This window comes from Macaca mulatta, chromosome 3 (assembly GCF_049350105.2).
Source record: "Macaca mulatta isolate MMU2019108-1 chromosome 3, T2T-MMU8v2.0, whole genome shotgun sequence".
Lineage (NCBI taxonomy): Eukaryota > Metazoa > Chordata > Mammalia > Primates > Cercopithecidae > Macaca > Macaca mulatta.
In genome coordinates, this window is record NC_133408.1 from 78,102,713 (window position 1) to 78,123,403 (window position 20,691).

General features: G+C 42.6%; 1 protein-coding gene across 50 annotated transcripts in view; it reads right to left on the bottom strand.

The window, feature by feature from the left end:
- Positions 1–74: 74 nt before the first annotated feature.
- The window catches only part of IKZF1 (IKAROS family zinc finger 1), a 100,685-nt gene continuing 80,068 nt past the window's right edge, over positions 75–20,691 (bottom strand). For 13 of the 50 annotated variants that reach the window (XM_028845776.2, XM_077996735.1, XM_077996728.1 and 10 more), the window contains 3 exons: positions 17,182–17,307; positions 12,786–12,920; positions 75–4,611 (listed from right to left, as the gene is read on the bottom strand). In XM_028845776.2, the coding sequence (XP_028701609.1) occupies positions 3,902–4,611; positions 12,786–12,920; positions 17,182–17,307 (971 nt within the window). In that variant the 3' untranslated portion in view covers positions 75–3,901. The remainder of the gene's footprint in view (positions 4,612–12,785; positions 12,921–17,181; positions 17,308–20,691) is intronic. The other 37 variants (XM_077996767.1, XM_077996740.1, XM_077996733.1 and 34 more) reach the window with 5 other exon arrangements.

A 20,691-nucleotide genomic window follows, 5' to 3' on the forward strand; every position in this document is an offset into this window, starting at 1 on the left:
GGAAGTCTCGGCAGATTCCTGCTCTGATGGGCCTTCTCTCATGCTAGTGTGGACTTCACGGGATAGGGCAGACAGAGTATTTGTTGCATTTATTTGTTCTATCACTACAGAAGAAGCATTTCAAAATGTGTACAAAAGGATACTCTATTCCTCCAGTGGTACATCCCTTGTTCACAGCTAAACAGCAATAATTTAACATCATCATAGAGGCAGATTGGAAATATGACTGCATTTCTCATTTACAATCCTGTGCATGTACTCGCCAGAAGGGCAGCTGAAGACCTAAAGCTGTACTGGATACAACAGATTCGACCTGAACAATCACCACACACGACATTATAAAAAAGTGTATTAGAAAGTATTGGAAACAATATTGCATATTAATATGTGGTTACACATGTTCACAGTGAGTGCCATTGCACCAAAAGCATTATGTGCTTCTTTTTTCTGATGCCTGTACATCTTAAATAAGTCTAATAATTTTGGTTCATCTTAAAGTAAAAATACATTGAAATGAATGAGAGAGATCTAGATTTTAAAAGAGTTGACCATTCATTATTGCTGGAACTGAAGAAAGGAAGGATACACTGGTGTCATGATTTGTCTACGTAAGTCCAGTTCATCTCGCGTTTGTTTTGGCAAGAAGAGGACGCTACAAAACTCACAGTGCAGTCAAAACAAAACAAAACAAAACAAGAAAAAAGCACAAAAATTGGGGGGGTGGGAACCATATAACAACAAACCTACATCTCAGGCAGCTCTTTCTCAAGGAAGATTCTAAGATTTTATTATGTGGCTAATTCTAAATTGGAAATGGAACATGCTGGTATGTGAAGCAACTGGTGCTGGGACTTTACCCTTTGCTGATATGCAATGATAATGTGATGATTTTTAGTGACTCTTGAATTAGGATAATCACACTCGTTAGGTACAAATTACAGAAGGAATATGGGGCAAGGAGCTGAGATCCAGGCTTTCCACATCTTGGGAAGCTGGGGTGTCAGAGAGGGGGAGGAACAAGAAACAGCAATTACTAGCTGTAATCAACAGGCCAACCTGTTATGAGTTACCGTCCCGTCTCCAATATTTACTTCAAACACAATGAGAGTGCATGGAATCTAGGCACACAGTAGTACACAGTAGTACCCAAGACACACACACACGCCATCATACAACAGAACAAACTACGCAACAAAAAGTGTGAAGTCATGCAAACTCCTACTTTACCAGCTAGAAGAGAAACTTCAGCAACTTTTGGTACATGATATGGTCACCTTTTAAACATAAGTTAATTACTTGCTGACATAATATGAAACCTTACTTTAAATACAATAGTTTCAAAGAAAAATGGTGTTACAATATAAAACCACAACAAAAGGTGTGCAAAGAGACATTTATATTGGCTATAAAAGGCAGTGAGAGGAAAGGGCAAAGCAGTTTAGAGAAGAATTCCTGCAACCACTATTTACAGTTCTGGTTTGAGCTTTGTTTGAATTCCACTTGAAAAAATAACTCCCTTCAACCAACTGACTCAGGGGGATAGATGGAAAAGAACAGAGTAGGTGAAATTTGCAACAAACTGACTCTAAGAAGGCTCTCACCTTACAGATATTAACTTGGATAAGGCGCATCTTTCTCTGTAATTGCATATTGAAGGAGGACTGTCTAAAGCCCTTGGCTCCTCTCTCTCTCTTCCTTCACTCAGTGCATTGTTGCGGCCATTTTGTTTGTTCCAGTTTCCAAATGCCACACCCTTCTGTGAGCAGAGAAATCCATGACTCAAGAATGGTATCTTTGTAAACTCCATCCTTTCAACAAAACTCAAATGTTTATGAGGAAATATATTTTTGAAGACTGAAGGGGAATAATTCATTTATAGAATTTATAATGATTCCACAGGAACACAAGTCAGGCTTGATACTGCTGACTGGGAATATTGAGAATATTCTTCAAGTGCTTTTCTACTTTTTTTTTTTGGGAGACAGGGAGGGCTTCCCAGACTTTTGATTGGTTTAGAATTCAGTTGGGTCAGTGGTTCTCCACCAAGAGTGATTTCTCCTCACAGGGGACAGTTGGTGATGTCTGGAGAGTTTGGGTTGTCAATTTGGGGTGCTACTGGCGTCTATTGGGTAGTGACCAGGGATGCTGCTAATTATCCTACAATGCACAGGAGAGCTCCTGCCTAACAAATAAGTATTCAGCCCAAAATGTCATAGTGCTGAGACTAAGAACCCCTGTTTGGATTAAATGCTGAGGTGCTTATGTACAATTTCCTCTCTGTTGCTTCATTTCATCTTGGGACAGTGTTGGTGAAGACAAGTACTGTAAATATTTGAAATGGTATATTCTTCATTGCCCAGGTGGTTGAGAGTAATGACCTTAATGATAGCATTAATCTTGAAGGAGACCCTTGCTGGTTGGGATTAGAATCTCCACACACCTTCCTTGGGCTTCAGTGCCTCCATGTCATAATATGGACGGGTAGGGTTCTCACCTGCAGTGCCACCTGCCTCCTCTTTTCTGGGGGATCTGGTGGCATTACTCTCCGAAGGTCTGGCTCAGTCCCTCGATTGCCCTGTGCATTCCAATATCTTACAGGCGCGGGGCCAGCCATCCTATGTATGTGTAGACACACATGGTGGCTTGCCTTTACAGTAAAGAGCTTCAACATGTTTGACAGCTTAGTTTCAAACAGATGAGTTCAGTGTGTTAGCAACAGAGATGCTGGGCTTCAAGTATTTCACTGAGCTGAAAATTAATGATCATTCTAAATCACTCCTTTATGGGTTTTAAAACGAGAATAATATACAGTGACGGTAGGTAAAGAAACTTACCAACACTGAGAAATTCAGGCTTGTGGCTACAAACAGATGTACATAATTAAAATGAGGGCCAGGATTGGATTTCCTCAGGAAAAGAGGTTTCTGGTATTAGATGGAACCAGCCAGGGAAGGAAGAGATTTGAAATAAAGCTTTGGTTTCTGAGGAATGTTGCCATTTGAGAGGTTCAAAAAGAATTAAGATCCAAACTTCGGGACTGGTGTTTAAATTGTAGTGACAGACTTTGGGGGCCATTAAACACATGGGAGTGAAAAAGCGGGGAACAGGGCTCCCCAGATATGCCCACGGGAAGACAGGCTTCTCCTACGGGGCAGCAAGCCTCCGGAGGCTCAGGCCATCTGAGCAGCCTCCGCAAAGCCAGCGAATCCAGGAGGATCCCAAAGGCTCTAGCCCAGCGTCTCTCTCCACCCAGGGCAGTCTGACAGACACAACTTTCCCCAAACAACTCATTTTCCTACGCAGAATATGACTTAAAATAGTATTTTCTCTCAACAGTGTAGCCTCTCCGCCTTAGATGCATGTGGCCTGAAACTGGCCTGGGCACAGGTTGTTGGCCCTGCTGTCTTGGCATTTGGGTGGCGGCACACCTGTCCTGTCTGCTCACCTGCAGAGCCACACGGCAGGGGCTGTGCTCTCTGCTTCTGGGGACTGGAAAAAGACACCTGGTGCGCAAACCCAGTGCTTAGAACAGGGACGAGCACGTTCCTTCCCAGGCTGTGCCGTGTTTTATCTATTTCTCTTCGAAAATTTAGACTAATCGCTTGGAGAAGGGGATTCTAGGAAGCAACAGGTGAGGGACTCTCAGCCAGCAGTCTGGGGAAACATCTAGGAAGGTAGCAGTTATGGATGCTCCCAATGCAGCCCTGCCTCTAAAAATAAAAATCTTTTTAAAAGCAAATCAAACCCCAATCAATCAACTCAAACAAAAAACAAAAACAGCTACAAATCCAAACACAACATTATCTGGTCCAGTCCAGTCTATGCTGCTGGCGGGAGCGAGAAGGCGGCAGTCCTTGTGCTTTTCCTGGGATGGCTGGGTGGGGCGGGGGTCGGGAGGACTTTAGCTCATGTGGAAGCGGTGCTCCCCTCGCGTTATGTGCGACGAGAACTCGTACCGGTCCTGGCTGTGGTAGCCGCACATGTTGCACTCAAAAGGATCACGGAAGCCGTGGCAGCCCATGTGGATGGTGTACATGACGTGATCCAGGAAGAGCACCCGGCAGTGTTCGCACTTGTACACCTTCATCTGCTCCCCGCTGGTGCTGACCACGCGGAGCGCGTCCTGCGAGTTCTCGGAGGCGGCGCGCAGCAGGTCGTAGGCGCGGTGCTCCTCCTTGAGCGAGAGCCCGTTGCGCGCGTGTGGGGCGATGTGGTTGGTCAGGTAGATGAGGCCGCTACGCTGCTCCTCGTTGTTGCTCTCGGTGTCCGTGGAGTCTTGGCAGCTGTTGCTCGGGGACGCCTCGCGCTCCGAGGGCACCAACTTGGCCTTGGAGAGCAGCAGCAGGTTCTCCACGGCGCTGTCCTGGGCCGAGTGGTTGGAGCGCGGGGTGCCCTCCGCGAGCGGCTTGTGCAGCTGGTACATGGGGCTGATGACCGGGACCACCTCGGAGCCGCCCGGGGGCGTCTGCACCAGCGGGCGCAGGGACTCGGCCCCCAGGTAGTTGATGGCGTTGTTGATGGCTTGGTCCATCACGTGGGACTTCATCATTTCGTTCTCCTTCTCGTAGCTGGCGCTGCTGTCGTAGGGCGTGTCGGACAGGCCCTTGTCCCCTGTGGAAAGCAGGCGACAGTGAGTGGGGCGCGGCCACCTCCGGAACTGGTCAGGTCCCGCAGCAACAGCTGAAATCTACACCCGGGGAGGGAAGGGGGAACACCGCCTGGGGGCCCAGCACGCCTGCGGACCCCACACCTGCACACATACACACACACCTGCGGACACGTCACACCTGCACCACACTGACGGGCTGGGGGAAGGCCCATGCATCTGTCTAGGGGGCACCAAGCCAGGACCCACCCATCATAGGCACTTAAAGCGATTTTGTTGGATAAATGAATAAATAGGGGAACACAAGATTAATTTAATTATGTTATTGTATTTCATTTAATATTTTAAATAGTGTATTTTAAATGATGCTTTTTCAGTAGAGTGTTCTCAGTAATTTACAACTGGCTAATTTATACATTTATTGAATTAAAATACATAATTTATTCATTATATACAATATATTTAAAATATGTGATATAATGTTAAATTAATAATTTTAATAATTGTATTTAATACTTTTAATAATCTAGTGTAAAATTTAATCAAAATACATGATGATTGTTTATTTTTGTAATAAAATGACACATTTTTGACAAATAACCCAAAGGTAGATGAGCTCTGTCTTGTGATGAGAGTGGAAAGGATACTCAAAAGTAATTATCTGTAGTTGGCAGGCCTGAAGCAGGGCTCCCCAGAAACATGTGGTGGAGGGTAGGAGGCATAGCAAGGGAGCTACAGGGAAAATAGTTGTTATTCATCTGTTATTTTTAAAAAGTACTGAGAATTCTTGATGTACAAGGAACTACTGCTGAGGCCTCAGCAGTGATTGGGCCCTGGCCTCGAGACACTTCTGATCTAACATCATCAGTTCATAGGAGTCCGTGAACTCACTTCCCTGGCAATGGTGAAATCAGAGCCTAGATTGGGCTTCTTCAATTAGCTTTGTAGTAAATATCGTAATACAAAAAATAAATTTCCTTGAAGGCACACCTTCTCAATATGTTGGTCATAAGTTCGGTATGAAATCATGGCTTAATTAGCAAATTCATTAATTACAGTAACTGTCTGCACTCTTACTGGCAACACTGCGGCTGTGTTCTACTTTCAGTGGTGGTACATAAATGAGTCAAAGCACATAAGCCCATCCTTGGAATGTCTGAATGGTTTATATTTTACCACTACTCTGTATATTTCCATCCTTCAACACATCTGGACTGGGCAGAGGGACAGAATGGTGAGCAAGTGAGAATGGTCCCCATCCTTCGCAGCAGACAGCTACTAAGGGAGGGTAGGTAGAAGTTCATGCATGATTGCACAGATAATTCCTTCCCATCTGAGAAATCCACGAAGACAAGGGGAGCTTGCTATGAGAGCATTACACAGGTTTCTGATCTTGTAAGAGTCAGCCAGACAAGGAGGGTTTTGTGTCTCAGTGTTGGGGACAAGAAGAAGGAAGTTTCTGAAGGGAGAACGGGCTGGGAGGTGTGGCAGGACTGAGTGAAGGTTGGGGAACCAGAGCCCTAGGTGGGGGCAGTGCTGGAGAGGTAGGCAGGAGGGGCAGGCAGAGGCCAGCTAGGCAGAGACTTTGTCTAAAAGAAAATGGAAACCAATGAACGGTTTGAAGGAAGAAGTGGCCTTCTCATTCACTGTGGAAAGAACAGCTTGAAGAGGGGCAAAAGTGAGGGATAATTCAAAACTTCCCCAATGTGCAGGTTATGGCTGATGATGGCTGGTGAGGGTGGTGGCAAGGGAAGGTCCCAACACCTCCCACGCTGCACCTGACACTGAGGTCATCAGCTGGTTCTTACTAACAGAAGGATAAACTACTCTGTAATTCATACATTTACTAATAGTCCTTTTATAAAATCTGTGACCATTAAGAATTGTCCAGGAATATATGCCCAATTATACCATAAAGTACCTTTGAGTTTCATGTCTTATTTTGCAATGGGTATGTATCATATAATAGCCTAGTTTCTGTTTGTTTTCATCTACTGGTGGTCAGAAGTGACATATACTCTGATTACAGAAAGAAAACTTGTGCATGGCCAGTTACGCCCTTCCAGAAACAGAACAGGATGAAACCCCTATGAAGCTGATGGTAGGGACCAAAGAAGTGGTGTTTCTCTCCATTAAAGGTCAGAAAAAGTAATTGTATAGCATTACTGAAACCACACAAATTTTTGTTTCTGTTTTTGTGTTGAGCAGCTAAATGTCTTGTTACACTAACTCCAGAACAGAATGAATCCATTCTAGTTTGTATCCAAGTCTATCCCTCTACCGAATCACAGCAAGAAACGTAAGAAACTGAGGGGAATGGACTTTGTAGCCAATTTTGCTAAATATAGAAGTCTTTACAGCCCCACCAAAAGGGTGCTTTCCCACCTAATCATCCTGTCTCTCCCCAAGGCATGGTTGTGTGGTTTCCCAAGCAACCCTGAAATCTGTTGTTTTCAAACTTGGTATCACAACAAATGGGTGTAGGAAAAAAATCAACATATATGTCAGATTACTGTGGCACATGAAAATTACCATAGAATTTCTCTTCCTTAATACCCAATGAAACAAGAAAAATAAAAACCTCTAAATTTCACCAACAGCAATCAGCTAAAGGAACAGGTCATGTATAGTCATAGAATATTATATATAAACATAATTATATATAATATGTATTTCATTATGGTGTGTGTGAGTACACACAGACACACACTCAAAGACTAGAAATTCTGGAAAGAGATGTAGGGCAAAGCTTCGCTGCTCATCTCATTTCCAAATCTTTAGTGTGAGTCAAGAATAACCTCAGCATTTTCCCTCATATCCTCGTATCTATAAAGACATGATTCAAATAGGTATATTTTCCCTGTTCTGATCAGAAAAGCAGTTGAAACCTTGGCTGACAAGAATCAGATGACCATGGAGAAGTGAGCCCCTGCAGGCTCCCTGGGACAGAAGCAAAGTCCTCTGTGGTCTACACTGAAGAGGAAGATGGCTCGAAGCCCCAGAGAATCTCCTGTGGGGATGAAAGCATTCCCCAAGTAGGTACAGTGCTGATGGCTTAGGGTATGTAACTAAATTTCAGATGAGGGAGAGAGAGCAAAGGAAAAGTATTTTAACAAAGGCTGCACTTTGCCTCACCAGACTCCTCCAACCCCATCTTTGTCATTCTTTCAGGATTTAGAAAACTCAATAGCTCTCACAGGAAAGAAAAATGTAGTGGGAAGAAGGCTGAAATGTCAATCAAGCTATATCAGACCAAGAAGAATAAGCAAGATGAAAAGAAATGTCAGGGTTACTAATAAAATATTTTCTAGAAATACAGGGAAAGAAAGAAGTAAAACACAGACCATCGAGTCCCTCCTAGGAGAAAAAATCCTTAATTCCAAGAAGAGAGGAAATGTCTCATAACTGCTTCATAACATGGAATCAATTTTAAAAATATTCAAAATAAAATACAAAAGCAACAGAATAAGAGGAAGAAAGAGATTTCGGATCTCAGGAGACAAGACAAGGAGCAAAATAATATTATTACAGAATTAATGCATGGATTAAAAATACATCCTCAAACACAATACAATGATAGAAACAGAACATTTATAGAAACTTTTTAAAAAAAGTTGCTTGAATGTAACGTCCAATCAATTAAGAGATTAATCAAAATAGAAATAAGAATAAAAGGGCAGGGTCTGATCCTTAAATCTATTTAAATAGAGTTAGTAATAGAACAGGAACTACTAAAAATTAAATTACTGACAGAGGAAAACCACAAGAGAACAGTGAGTAAATGTAAAAATAGACAGAGAAATAAACAAAAAACTTAAAGAACTGTTAACAGATATGGAAGACAAATTATCTAACATATGGACAACTGGTATCCCTCAACAGAGATCACAATAGATGGAACAAAACATATTTATATAAAAGAGAATTTCCCAGAAATAAAGAGAGAAAAAAAAGGGACTTTCTAGATTAAATGGCAGGTATTTTTTATTCAGAATGAATAGACCAAGATACATCCTAATTAGGGTATTTAACTTCAAGGTTAAAGAAAGAACCCTCAAGCATTCAGGAATAAAATGCAAATCACCTTGAAGAAGAAACAGTTATACTAGACTTGATGTTTCCACAGCAACATTCAACAAGAAGGGCCATCAGCAAAATCTAAAAAGTTCTCAAGGGAGAAAAAGAAAGAGTGGCCCAAGATCATAGACTCTGTCAAAATGCTCGTCAATTACGAAGGCAACAGGCCAACATCCTCAAACACAATACAGTGATAGAAATAGAACATCTATAGAAACCTTTTTTAAAAAAGTTGCTTGAATGTAAAGTCCAATCAATTAAGAGATTAATCAAAATAAACAGAAATAAGAATAAAAGGGTAGGGTCTGATCTTTGAATCTATTTAAATAGCGTTAGTAATAAATAAACTACTATGAATTATGATTACAGAATAGAGTATGAATATTACAAAGCTGGACAATGTAAAAATAATAAGATAATGTGAACACTGGAACACTGAATGTGAACTGGAATACTGTCCTTATTTTTCAAAGCAGTGAGCCAGTCAATACTGCTTAACTTGAAACAACTGGATTAAAAAAATTCAAATTTCTTAATGTTTTTCATAATACATATTTTTAATCTTAGAGGATCCTTTAAAAATAATATTCCTTTATGTGAGAGGATATTTAAGATAAGCCACTTCTCCACTTTTGTTCGGGTCTCTCTTCACCTCTTGAATTTAAGGCATGTATGATATGTTGGAATCTTTATGAAAGTATTTCATATTTACCAATCCATCGATCCACCTAGTTCATCAGCCTATCCACTCACATACATATGCATCAGAAGATATTTAGAATGTTACTTATCTACTTTTAATATTGGTAATTTCCGGATGTTGGGCTTTGTGGTGATTTGAAAACATTAATCTTTGCATTAAAATTCTTTATATTAACTTCGTGTTATTTTAACAATATAACAGGGTTTCTTTTTCTTATAAAAGAAGAAAATATACCTACATAATTATAATGGGTAGCACAAATATTGGTAATTGTTGTTTTCCTCTTTGTGTTTTTCTCTATTTCAAAAATGTTCCCAAGTCAAGCACCAGACAGACTAAAAACAATTATCATTGCTATTTAATATAAGCTCTTTTCTAATTAGATTAATCAGTCCTGTTGACCTGTATTTGATGATCTCAGAGGGGGAAATCTTTAATGGCCCCAGTGGTGAGGAATGTTGCTGGCAAAACAAATACTCATTCACACTCATGTCAAAGTTTAAGGAGAAAATTTTAATCATAGGTTATGGATCAATAAAGCAAAACTATATGCCACTCTGAGCAATAGTCATCATGAAAATCATATCATCTTACATTCTTAAGATGCTTTCTAGTGTTGGGAGCACCATCACATCCATCACCCCTTCTGAGCCTCAGGACAGCTCTGGGAGGAGGCAGGGCAACAGACCCACACCCATCCCACAGATGGCAACACTAAGCCCAGCACCACGCTCAAGGCCACCAGTCACTCCTAGCTGGAGCTGACTCTGAAGCATGGGGCTCTTCCAAGTGAACCACTATTGGGCCAGCTTGTGTGAGAACAGCTGTATTCCTACTCTCTTTCCACGTTCACATGAAGGCTAAACTCAGCATCCAAGAAGCGAAGAGGGGCCTTAGAGACTCACTCACCTCTTAATTTTAGGGCTGCAGAAGCCGTGACACATTGGGAGTGACTGATGGAAATCTCATCAAGTTGAAGCGGGGGTAAGGTAGGCATTTTAGGGCAGGAAGAGGCATCGTTTTTACAAATGAACTGCCAATCACCAACAGATTATGCAGCTGCTTGTGAGTCTTTTGCTCCAAACTCCTCTTCTGCTACCCTCGTCCACTGTTCCTACTACGTCCCCTGGGTACTCCTTTTTCATCTTCGCCTTGCCTCATCAGAGCACTGTGTTGTTTATTTCTTCTACTAACACAGAAGCATCTCAAGCCAACGCCCACATTGTGGTCTCACAAGGGTGGGGGTTGGGGAGTGGCTCCAGGAGAGTTTCACAGATGAATTTCTCATTTGGTTTCAAGTCTCCAAAAGCTAAAAGGGGCTGCAAATGTTCATTCACCAAAGCATTCTCCAGGCTCCTCACCTGACAGAGGATGCCGTCCCTGCTTCTTAAGGTCAGTAACCCTTCACTCCCCTTGCACACACTCGCTGCCTTACCTCTGCCCAAATCCCAGTCACCACCCATCTCTCTGTCACTGTGTCCACCCCGGGGGCCTCCAAGCAGATGCTGGGCCCTGTGCCCAGTGCTGCTAGAATCCCACAGCTTATGCTCAGCACAGGACCTCACTCCTACTCCATTCAGGATGGCAAGGCCTCCCTCGTTCTCATGGTCTAAAGGCTCAAGTGTATGTGGACAACTCCCCACTGGCTAAGCCAGTGACTTTCATACTTTATGTACACTGAATCCTTCTCTCCCTTGCTCCTCTCAACCCCCACCCTATGACAAATCTCTAATTAATCAAAAGGTCAAAATGGAGCCCTGTTTGAAGCTGCAAGAGGGAGGCTGGTGCCCAGGACTTGGTCTTGCCTCTGTCCTTCCCCCTTCCTGTCATCCTGCAGGTCAACAGGTGCCCTCTGGGACCCTTGGCCTCACTAGCCCCTGTTCTGGCCCCACCTCTCTCCCACCACAATTTCCCCATGTGTCACAGACACCAGAAGTCCTTGAAAATCAACACGTCAAAAACAGAACCCCGTCTTTTCCCAGAACCTGGTGTTACCCTTTTCATCAAGGGCACACTAGTCTACTGGAGTCAGTGTGACTCATGGTTTCCCTCACCCGATCCCTGCCTTCAGCCCTATGTTCCTCTGACGGCAGCCCTTCTCCTTCACAAGCCCCTCTTTCCATGCCTGCTGCCACCGCCTCTGCACTCTCCCTTTTCCAGTCATATTTTGGTACTTGATGTCTTTACTATCCTAGCCATCGCTCTCATGAAAAATAAGGCAATGCTTCTTTCCTGCTGACTGAATGAAGGGTTCTTCTCTCACCTGGTATCTGAAGCCATTCATCCTGTGGCACAGCTGCCTAGGACACCTTTGCTTTTCCTGCTTCCCCAAGGGCACCTGAGTTATGCTGGGAAGATGCCCTGCTCCTCTGTCATGTCCTTAGGCCCCCACTCCAGCCCTCGTGGTCAGCATGGTTTCTCATTGATCTTAAACATCTGCCTAGATTCCCCCATTCCTCCAACACCTAGAATGTGCTGAAACCCTATTCTTCTTCCAAGGTGCCTCTCAGCCTCATGAAGCTTTTACTGGTCCTCTTTCCTGGACAGAGTTAACCTTCGCCCTGAGGGTTTCTAAATGTTTTCACAATCTCGGAGTCATGGGATGTTCACAAACACCCTGTGAGGATACTAAAGCATGGAACCAAGGCTCTAGGGGGAGAGCCATTTTACTAAGGTGACAGAGTTGGCGAGTGGCAGTGGCTGTGTATTGACTCTGAGCTGGTTCCCAAGCCTACCGCCTTTCCACTTGGACCCTGGCTTGCTGTCCCTGCAGCGTCTGGCTGGATGGTGGTGTTGATGCGTCTATCACCTACTCTGGGCATTACTCCTAGAGAGAAGGATGGTCTTCTTCTTCTTCTTCTTCTTTTTTTTTTAATCACGCAAAGCATTAGGCAAAACAGCAATCCTAGCTAAGCCCTGTCTTCACTGGACACTTCTCAGGGGCCAGTCACTGTATGAGTCTTCCCATTAACCCTTCAGAGTCCCCCATAAGGGGAGAGTTAAGAGCTTCATGTGAAAAATGAGGATCTGAAGCTCTGAGAAGCCGGCCAGGCCTGGAGTGTCCTGCAGTGTGGTGTCCCCCAGCCAAGCCAGTCCCAAACTCTCCACCCTGTGCACGCTGGTGCAGCCGCCCCTAGGAGCGATGTCCACAGGCAGATCACAGTGCACCCCCAGATGCTGCAAAATCACATCTAGGAAAAACTGATGTGAGGTTTGTCATTTCTAAGACACTTATTGGAAAAAATTCTAAGATATTTAAGGAATGTTAAGCTTACCAATTTTTGCTTTTGAAAAATTAAGATTTTTTTTTCCCTTTCTTCTACCCTCAACTAATTTCTACTTGCATCTAAAACACCCACATAGTTTTTTTTTAAGAGACAGCAAACATTTAACTCTTACCAAGAAATTTCTGAGGCATAGAACTCTTACGTTTGGCGACGTTACTTGCTAGTCTGTCCAGCACGAGAGATCTCTCTGATCCTATCTTGCACAGGTCTTCTGCCATTTCACTGTGATTAGTTTCTTCTTTAATGACTAAAGTCAAAGACAGTTAGAGAGGCCAGTTTAGAAAGGCTTACATTTAAAGGGTTCAGTCGTGTCCAATGTTAAATCTGACATTTGTTAAGTGCCTACAAGAGCTAGGCCCTTCCTAGAGATTAATTCTAATCTTCCCAGCAACACTGCCAGACAGGCAGAGGCAGCCACAGCAATGCCAATGACCAGCTACGTGCAAATGCTTCTTCCTCCAACAGCTGCTCACCACACATCATCCTCTTTAAGTCCAAATGCACAGACACTACCACCATCGCCAGAGACTGGACTGGGATTAAGTATTGATGTCCCTTTGACAAGTCCTTTGAACTTTTCATAATACTCCTAAATCCACTACGTCCGTCAGTCCCTAACAGCAGCCCTCTGAGATGCAAACAACTGTCTGACCTAATGTCTGACTTCATGGACCAGCACAGTGAACTGAGATACAAAAATGTGGCCCCCAAGAACCTACAGCAGATCTGGGCAATGTGGAGAAAAACCCAGAGTCCCTTATCCCTGAGCACACAGCAAACTCCTGAAAATCAAAGCACCCCGACTATTGTAGAAAATTTAGAAATTATGGAGGCAAATGTTGATGTGTAGGCCATTTCTAGTCACTCTTGATTGCTCTATGTCATCTCTTTCCAAAATTGAAAATACAACTTTGTATCCTGCATAGCTGGATCTATATTTACATCTAGTTATTGTGGTTGGAGGTATAAAAATATAACTCTTTCATTTCCCGGCAATTTATCCTAGTCTATAAGGAGTTGATAATGTAAACTGATTATCTTAAATGCCTGATTGATTCTTCCAATACCATTCCTGTCTTATGCTTCCTCCTGCCTTGGCTATTTCATGCTGATTTATCACGGGGTCTTCGGTAGGTTATCTATCTCTATTATTGATTTATCTGTCTGTTCTTCAAAGAGTTCCATCCATTTCAGTTACATTTTCATACATCACTTGACATTACTCTTCTTTTAAAAAGTTGCCAATTATCTCATGTATATATCCAGATACTTTATGATACATGGTTACCAGATTCCAGTAAAATTTACAAGCCAGTTTTATGTTGAAATGATATGGTAATTTGGGCAGAGGCACATGGACAGCATCCAGACCTCTCTACCTCTCCAATCTCCCATGTTTTCTTTCTTGCCTCAGTATGGTTTGCTGGTTTTCTTCATCTTTAAGTATTTTATGTCTTCATTGATATTATGAATGTTACTTTGAAAACATGTATTTCAAATTGGCTGTTGTTGCTGGTATATTTTACATTTTAACATTTGAAATATGTTTTTTTTTTATTAAATGGGCAAACATATATAGCCCACACCCTGATTTATATGCAAGATAAAGATAAATCCATAAAACCCAATTCCACTGGTCATACACTTCATCTATTAAGCTAACATGCTTCCTGACATGTCCATCTTTCTCTGCAAAGCCGTGCCCACGGCCTGCCCAGGGCTCCCAGGAGTCAGGGGTCTTCCTCTGCACCATGGTGCAGGGCCTCCCAAAAGCCTCCACCCCCAGAGGCAATCACAGCAAGGAACAAGTGAGCCTGATGCTCACGAGTCACGGGCTGCTCTGTCATTAGATACATGTACCTCCAAGGGCTGGTGATTCTGTTTGTGCACCAAAGGCTCAAGAGAAACTTATTTTTTCCATAAAGACATTAAGAAATTATAACAGGTGACCAAAAGCCTTTTACTAAAGAAAATTATATTCAGAAAATTTCTCTTTTCCTATATCGCCTAATTGAGGCTTTGATTTTATTGAATTCACCCAATCTAAGGGGGTTTTGGGGGTTGGAGAAGAGACTATTTGCCCATCCATCTGAGCACAGACAAGGGGTTCTCAGAGGGGGACAGAGGAGGAAAGATGCATCAGAAGGCACAGGTTCCACCCACCCAGGCACAGCACAGCTGAAATGACCAAGCTTGCCCTGCCTGCCTTCCTGGTCCCAAGCACAGTTCAGGAAGACTTCTGTCAAAGCCCTCAATACTCCAAGTTCCTTAAACCAGCAGCACCTACAAGTGCTAGGTGTTGGCAAGGGCAAAAACCAAAGGGGACTGTCGAAAGGTATTTGTGATCATTCTGCACCTTTTGAGGCCATACCAGACAGAAAGAATTCAACAGAATTAAGTGCAAGCCTGGCTTTGTCTGCTGCCACACTGAGACCAGACCACTGCTCCTTCCTTAGAGAAGCTTTCATACCTCCTGAGTGAGGGGACACAGAGGCATCACGATGGTAGTCCAAGTAACTTAACCACCAAAGGGAATAAATTAACATTTTAGGGTGAAATTGATACTCACCACAAGGTAATATTTAATACACATTACTGGCATGTAGCCTTACTGATATAGAGACTAACAGAGAAGAATTAGCTTGATGGTATCAGTATGTCAGTGACCTAAACATCCATGTTTAGGTAAGTACCTGACACATGTCTAGGCTCTTGCTCACACCTGGATCCACCCCCTTATGTTTCTCTCAGAGCGCTGCTATGAGGGTGGCCTGGCACGAATCATCACTCACATTTAAGCGATGAGCTCTGGGTCACATTCAAAAACAGAGAACTCAAACCCAGGTCTCAGTGAAATGAATGCTCCTTCTCTCGCTCCCCTGGATTCAGCTCTCGTGTACTGCAGCTTGTTTCTTTGGTAATGAAAACAGTGGAGGAAACAGAAATGATATACTGTCTGTTTCTTTTGTTCATTTTGTCTTTTCAATTCTATGTGCATATCAGATTCCTGTATTCAATAGGGTTTGGCATTATTGATTATAAGTCCTCAGTAAATATTTGTTGAGTAAATAAAATGGCTTATTAAGCATTAATATGTAAACTACATCATTAGGAGCACTTCCTTCCAAGACCCGTTCATTTATTTTTTACAGAAAAATACAATATTTGAGTGTTGACATTTTATTTCAAAGGAACATAATTATCTTCTCATCCATTAGTCTTCTGCCCTGGGGTCTGGTTATGTGAATTAATAACTGTTACATTATTATTATTTTAACATCCAGTTTCTTCTCTTCCACTCACCTTCAATGCCTTTCCATTCTAGACCTGAGATTTTGAAAGAAGCCAAATGATAATTTAATGATATCTTCCCATTTCACAGGGAGAAAACCGAGACCTGGAGGAATCACCTGTGAGCCCCAGATCCCTGGCTGACTGGCAAAGGAGACAACAGTTTGGCTGCAGAGCTCTGGCCAGGTGAGATGTTGCCTCTCCATGCCAAGACTAATCGGAATCAATTTCTAGCCATTCCCAACATTCTTTTCTCCTCCTCTCATCTGCCACTAATAATCTGAGAGTACTCTGGTGAATTTTCCCTTTTGAACCATTTATTAAAGTCCGAAAGGTGAATGAACGAGGCTTAATAAATTTTCCACCATTCGTTAAATTGTGACCTCACAGTCTAGTGATGGCTTTTCCAGAAGCAGTGATAAATGAATACTGTTTTGAAAGAGATTAGCTTTATATGATCTCTTTATAAATTGTTTATCTCTTAAAAAATTAGGGAAGAACCTTTTATAACACTGCCATTCCTCCAGGTAAATCCAGCCTTCCTTGGTAATCTCTCCACATCATTTATTCTACAGGCTCTGGGGTTGGAATCAAGTGCTATCTCGTTATGCAACACAGCGGAGCATCACAGCTCCTGAGAAAGAAGCGACTTTTCCTCTCATCCTTCGACAACCTCAATACTATCAACTACCAGGGGCTTCCAACAAACTTCAACCTCACTCTTCAGGCAGGAGTGGATACCCTGCCCTCAGTCTGAACTGATGCTTAAAATCACAGCCTGAAAGTTCTTATTTGATAAACTTCGTTAAAAAATTGTTTTAAAACAAGATTTTACATTTTATTTTGTTTACAAAGAAATAATCACTACTTGAGGTGTTTTTTTTTGTTTGTTTTTTGTTGTTGTTGTTGTTTTAAAACCACCAACATCCAAAAAACAACCCCAAAACTTTTAAGGTCACTGCTATCCTAGGAGTTTCTCCCGATCGGAAGTGGGAAGGGTTTTAAAATCAAGCTCTCTCTGGTCAGATGAGGACCTAGAAAGCACAATGTGCTACTGGTGAAACTGTGATGTTATTGGCCAAAAACTTTCCTCCCTCCTAGCCCCGGCAGGAAGCAGGCCCAAGGCTCTGCTCCTAAGGCTGCATGCAGAGCGCCCTCCTTCCCCACCATGCTGGGGGGAGAGCCCACCAGGCTGGCCTCCGAGCAGCAGCGCTTACCTGGGTACAGTGTGCCCGGAAGGCCCATGCTTTCCAAGTAGTTGTGGCAGCGCTCTTTATGTTCCTCTAAAGAGCTTCGCTGTTTATAGCTTCGGCCACAATATCCACATTTGTGAGGTTTACCAACTGCAGAAAACACAATTGAGTTCAAGACCCCAATTAAATGCCAGCCTTATGTGTAAGGGAAATGCATGCAATACAATTATTACCAAAAAAGTTTAAAAAAAAATTCTACCCTTGAGAGATAAAAGTGTGATGGACTTGGTGAAAATTCCTGAATTCAAAAATGTTGGTGGCCAAGGGTTTCTTTCATTGTACCAAGAACTCATGCGATTCTTGTTTTGTCTTAGTTTGTCTACTGACTACCAAATTTTCTCCTGCTTCAATCACGGAAGCCTAACATTTAACTGGAGAAAATGAGCCGCTGCCATGTTATAATGTGGATGCCAGCGACTGGACAGAGATGTGAGGAAGGCCGGTGTGTTGGCCACATTGTCCACAGATTTGCCTCCAGAGTAGGCCTCGGTCTATGCTGTGGGCCGGATCTGCCATGACGCTGGTGCTACATCTAACATAGCCAGAGTGAATTCAGTTCCAGGTGCTAAACTGGGTAACTTGAGGTCTCTAAGAAACCATGCTGGACAAATATGCTTGAATGAAATAAGTGTGTTATTTCACAAATGTATTTTCTTACATAATATAAACATATCTTATGTTTGTATTATGTAAGACAAAGTATTTTGTATTTTCCATGCATATGTATATGTAATACAAAATATTTTGTATTTTCTATGTATATATATTTCTATTCTAGGTGTATATATATTTATATGTATATGTATTTTCATATATTTCTATGTATATGTATTTTTACATACATATACATAGAAAATACAAAATACATTGTTCATAAACAGAGCTTATGGAAAAGCTCTGCTTTCTTGCCAAAGAGCTTTAGGATGGTGTAGCTTCTAGATCAGCCTTGTCCAACAGAACTTACTATCATGATAGAAGTGCTCTCTATTGGTGCTGTCCAATATGGTAGCCACCAACAACATGTAGCTGTTGGACATAAAAAGTGTGGCTAGTGCCACTGAGGACTGAAGTTTTAATTTTGTTTAATTTTAACTTATTAAAAATTAAAAATACTGCATGTGGCTAGTGGCTACTGTATTGGGCAGTGCAGTTCTATATAATGAGGTTTAGTCCTTTCTGGATTTTACTGAGTGATATTTTAGGAAAGAGAAAGACTAGTCAGGAATTCATATCATGCCTAAGTTTAAGGACTTCAGTAGATACCATTTTAAGAGACAAACTGAATAAAGTATCTTTAATCACTTATATAAGGAATATAAATTTCCAACCTAATAGCAGAATCTTCTACTTCTTTCTCATGTTGTTTTATTGAACATATTTCCAAGTATTGTATAAAAATTAAGAGCATCCAAATAGAATGTCTGGTACAATGGTTTAGCCAAAGCTTATGTTGGTTAAATCTCTTTCCTAGGTGAACAGAAGCTACAGGAAGAAGACTAACATGAAAGCCAAAATTTGACTTCTGGACCATTTAATAGAGAATGAAAAGGACCTTTATTTATCTACATAAAGTGATGTACCCCCAGTATCAGGAGATAATGTTGAAACACAGAATTTTGCCTAAAATTGCACATTTTATTGAGTATTGTTTTTAGAAATTAATAGGATATAGATAACCACTCGATGTCCTTTCCTGAAAAAGCTATAACTTCAGTAAATTCCATGATCAAATTGCTTCCTGTATATATGACATGGTGTCTGAATACCCATTTTTCTGAAAATATGATTGATTTTAACTTTGGAACATAAGAACTATGTTCACTGTAAGCAACTGAACTCAAGTGTCTCTTGAAGCATAGCCCAATATTCTGTGGGAAAGAAATTCTAAGCTTGCAACTTCCAAAGGAAGCCATGAGGCAGGAAGGGAGATCACTTCTCCACCCCTCCAGCTCCCCCAGTCCCCTCCTGCTGTCAGCATGGGACAAATTCCCTAACTCTCTCCCTGCTAACATGCTAGTTCATAAGACCTCAGGCCACCACCAGTTGCTAGAGAAAGCTGTGATGTTGATCCTGGTTTTTAATGGGACAGGGGAGTCACCATTCCACAATGGAGTAGAGTGTGGCCACATTTGAATTTGCCAGACAAAGGCCAAAGTACTTATTTCACTTCAGTGAAATCACGTTGAAGAAATCATCGCTGTTTTTTTCCCCAAGAGCAGTGTGTGTCTCTACAGCATTTTCGGACAGACAGATCCCTAGCAGCCCTGCATCCATGATGGGTTTTCTCCACTGGCTCATCCATGGATCCAGAATAGAAATACACAGTCCAAAGTCTACCACCATTCTGTAATTACTCAAGTGATCAGTGGTACTTAGAGTAGGATACCATCATGCCTCAAATGAAATACATAGGCCTGGAGCCAGAGTAACATAAAGTACTCTACTAGATGGTCCCAACTCCACAACAAGAGAGGAAAGAGAGCAGCTCTACTCTTAAGGACTGATGTGCATGAGAGATTCCATTGCAATGAGAGTAATCTAGGAGTGATGATGACCTATGGTTGGTGTCAACCTAAGAATGAGTGCTTGTGTTTTCCACTGACATGGGAAGCGGTGCTTCCCACTAACCCAAGGCAATATTGCTGCCAACTGTGTCCGTGTCTACATGGCTCCTTAGAAACAACAGATGTGAAGCTTCTTCCTAGATCACTTGTTAGCATGGCGCACAGACTGCACAGTCCTCTCAGCTGAGGCCTCCACAGGCCTTGCCTGTCAGGCCCAGGTACCACCTTTGTCTCCAGGTGGGACCACCGTACATGCTCATCACCCATGTGAACATTTAAAGATGCTCACGTCATGCTACTGTCTTCCCATCTCAGGCGAACCACCCGTTCTCCCTGTCCCTCTGTAACAAGGCAAGTGTCCCACTCCATGGCCCGCCTGCTGACCTGCCCGCCCTCTGGGGCAAGCAACTCCTCAGCTTGGTATAGCTCCTTTCTTGGACGTTTTTAGGAAGTCAGATCACCCAAATCATGACAATTTTGTGATGAAGAGCATGTGGGGATCCTTCTCCACATGCACCGCCCCGAAGGAGGTCAGGATGGAGAGGAGGTGATGCACTGGCCTCTGTGACTCCTCTCTTTTTTGTCTCCAGCCAACTAGGTGAGCTACTACAAGGGTCACCTGCCAGGAGAGAGACTGAGTTCTTGGCAACATGGGTGCCACACCCCTTTCTGGGATTACTGCCGACTCACACACTCGTTTAGAACTTCTCTAAAGCAAACCTCAGACACTCGCCTTCCAGCACGTACTTCAGAAGCCCCTCCCTTCTATGGGAAGTCTCTCCTGACTTTCCACCCCAGGACCCACTGTCCCCTTCCTTATGCTCCCACTGTCCCCTCAGACGCTCTGTCATGCCTCCTGTAACACACTGGTGATTTCTTGTGTGCACCTGAGGTCTTCTGTGCAGAATGG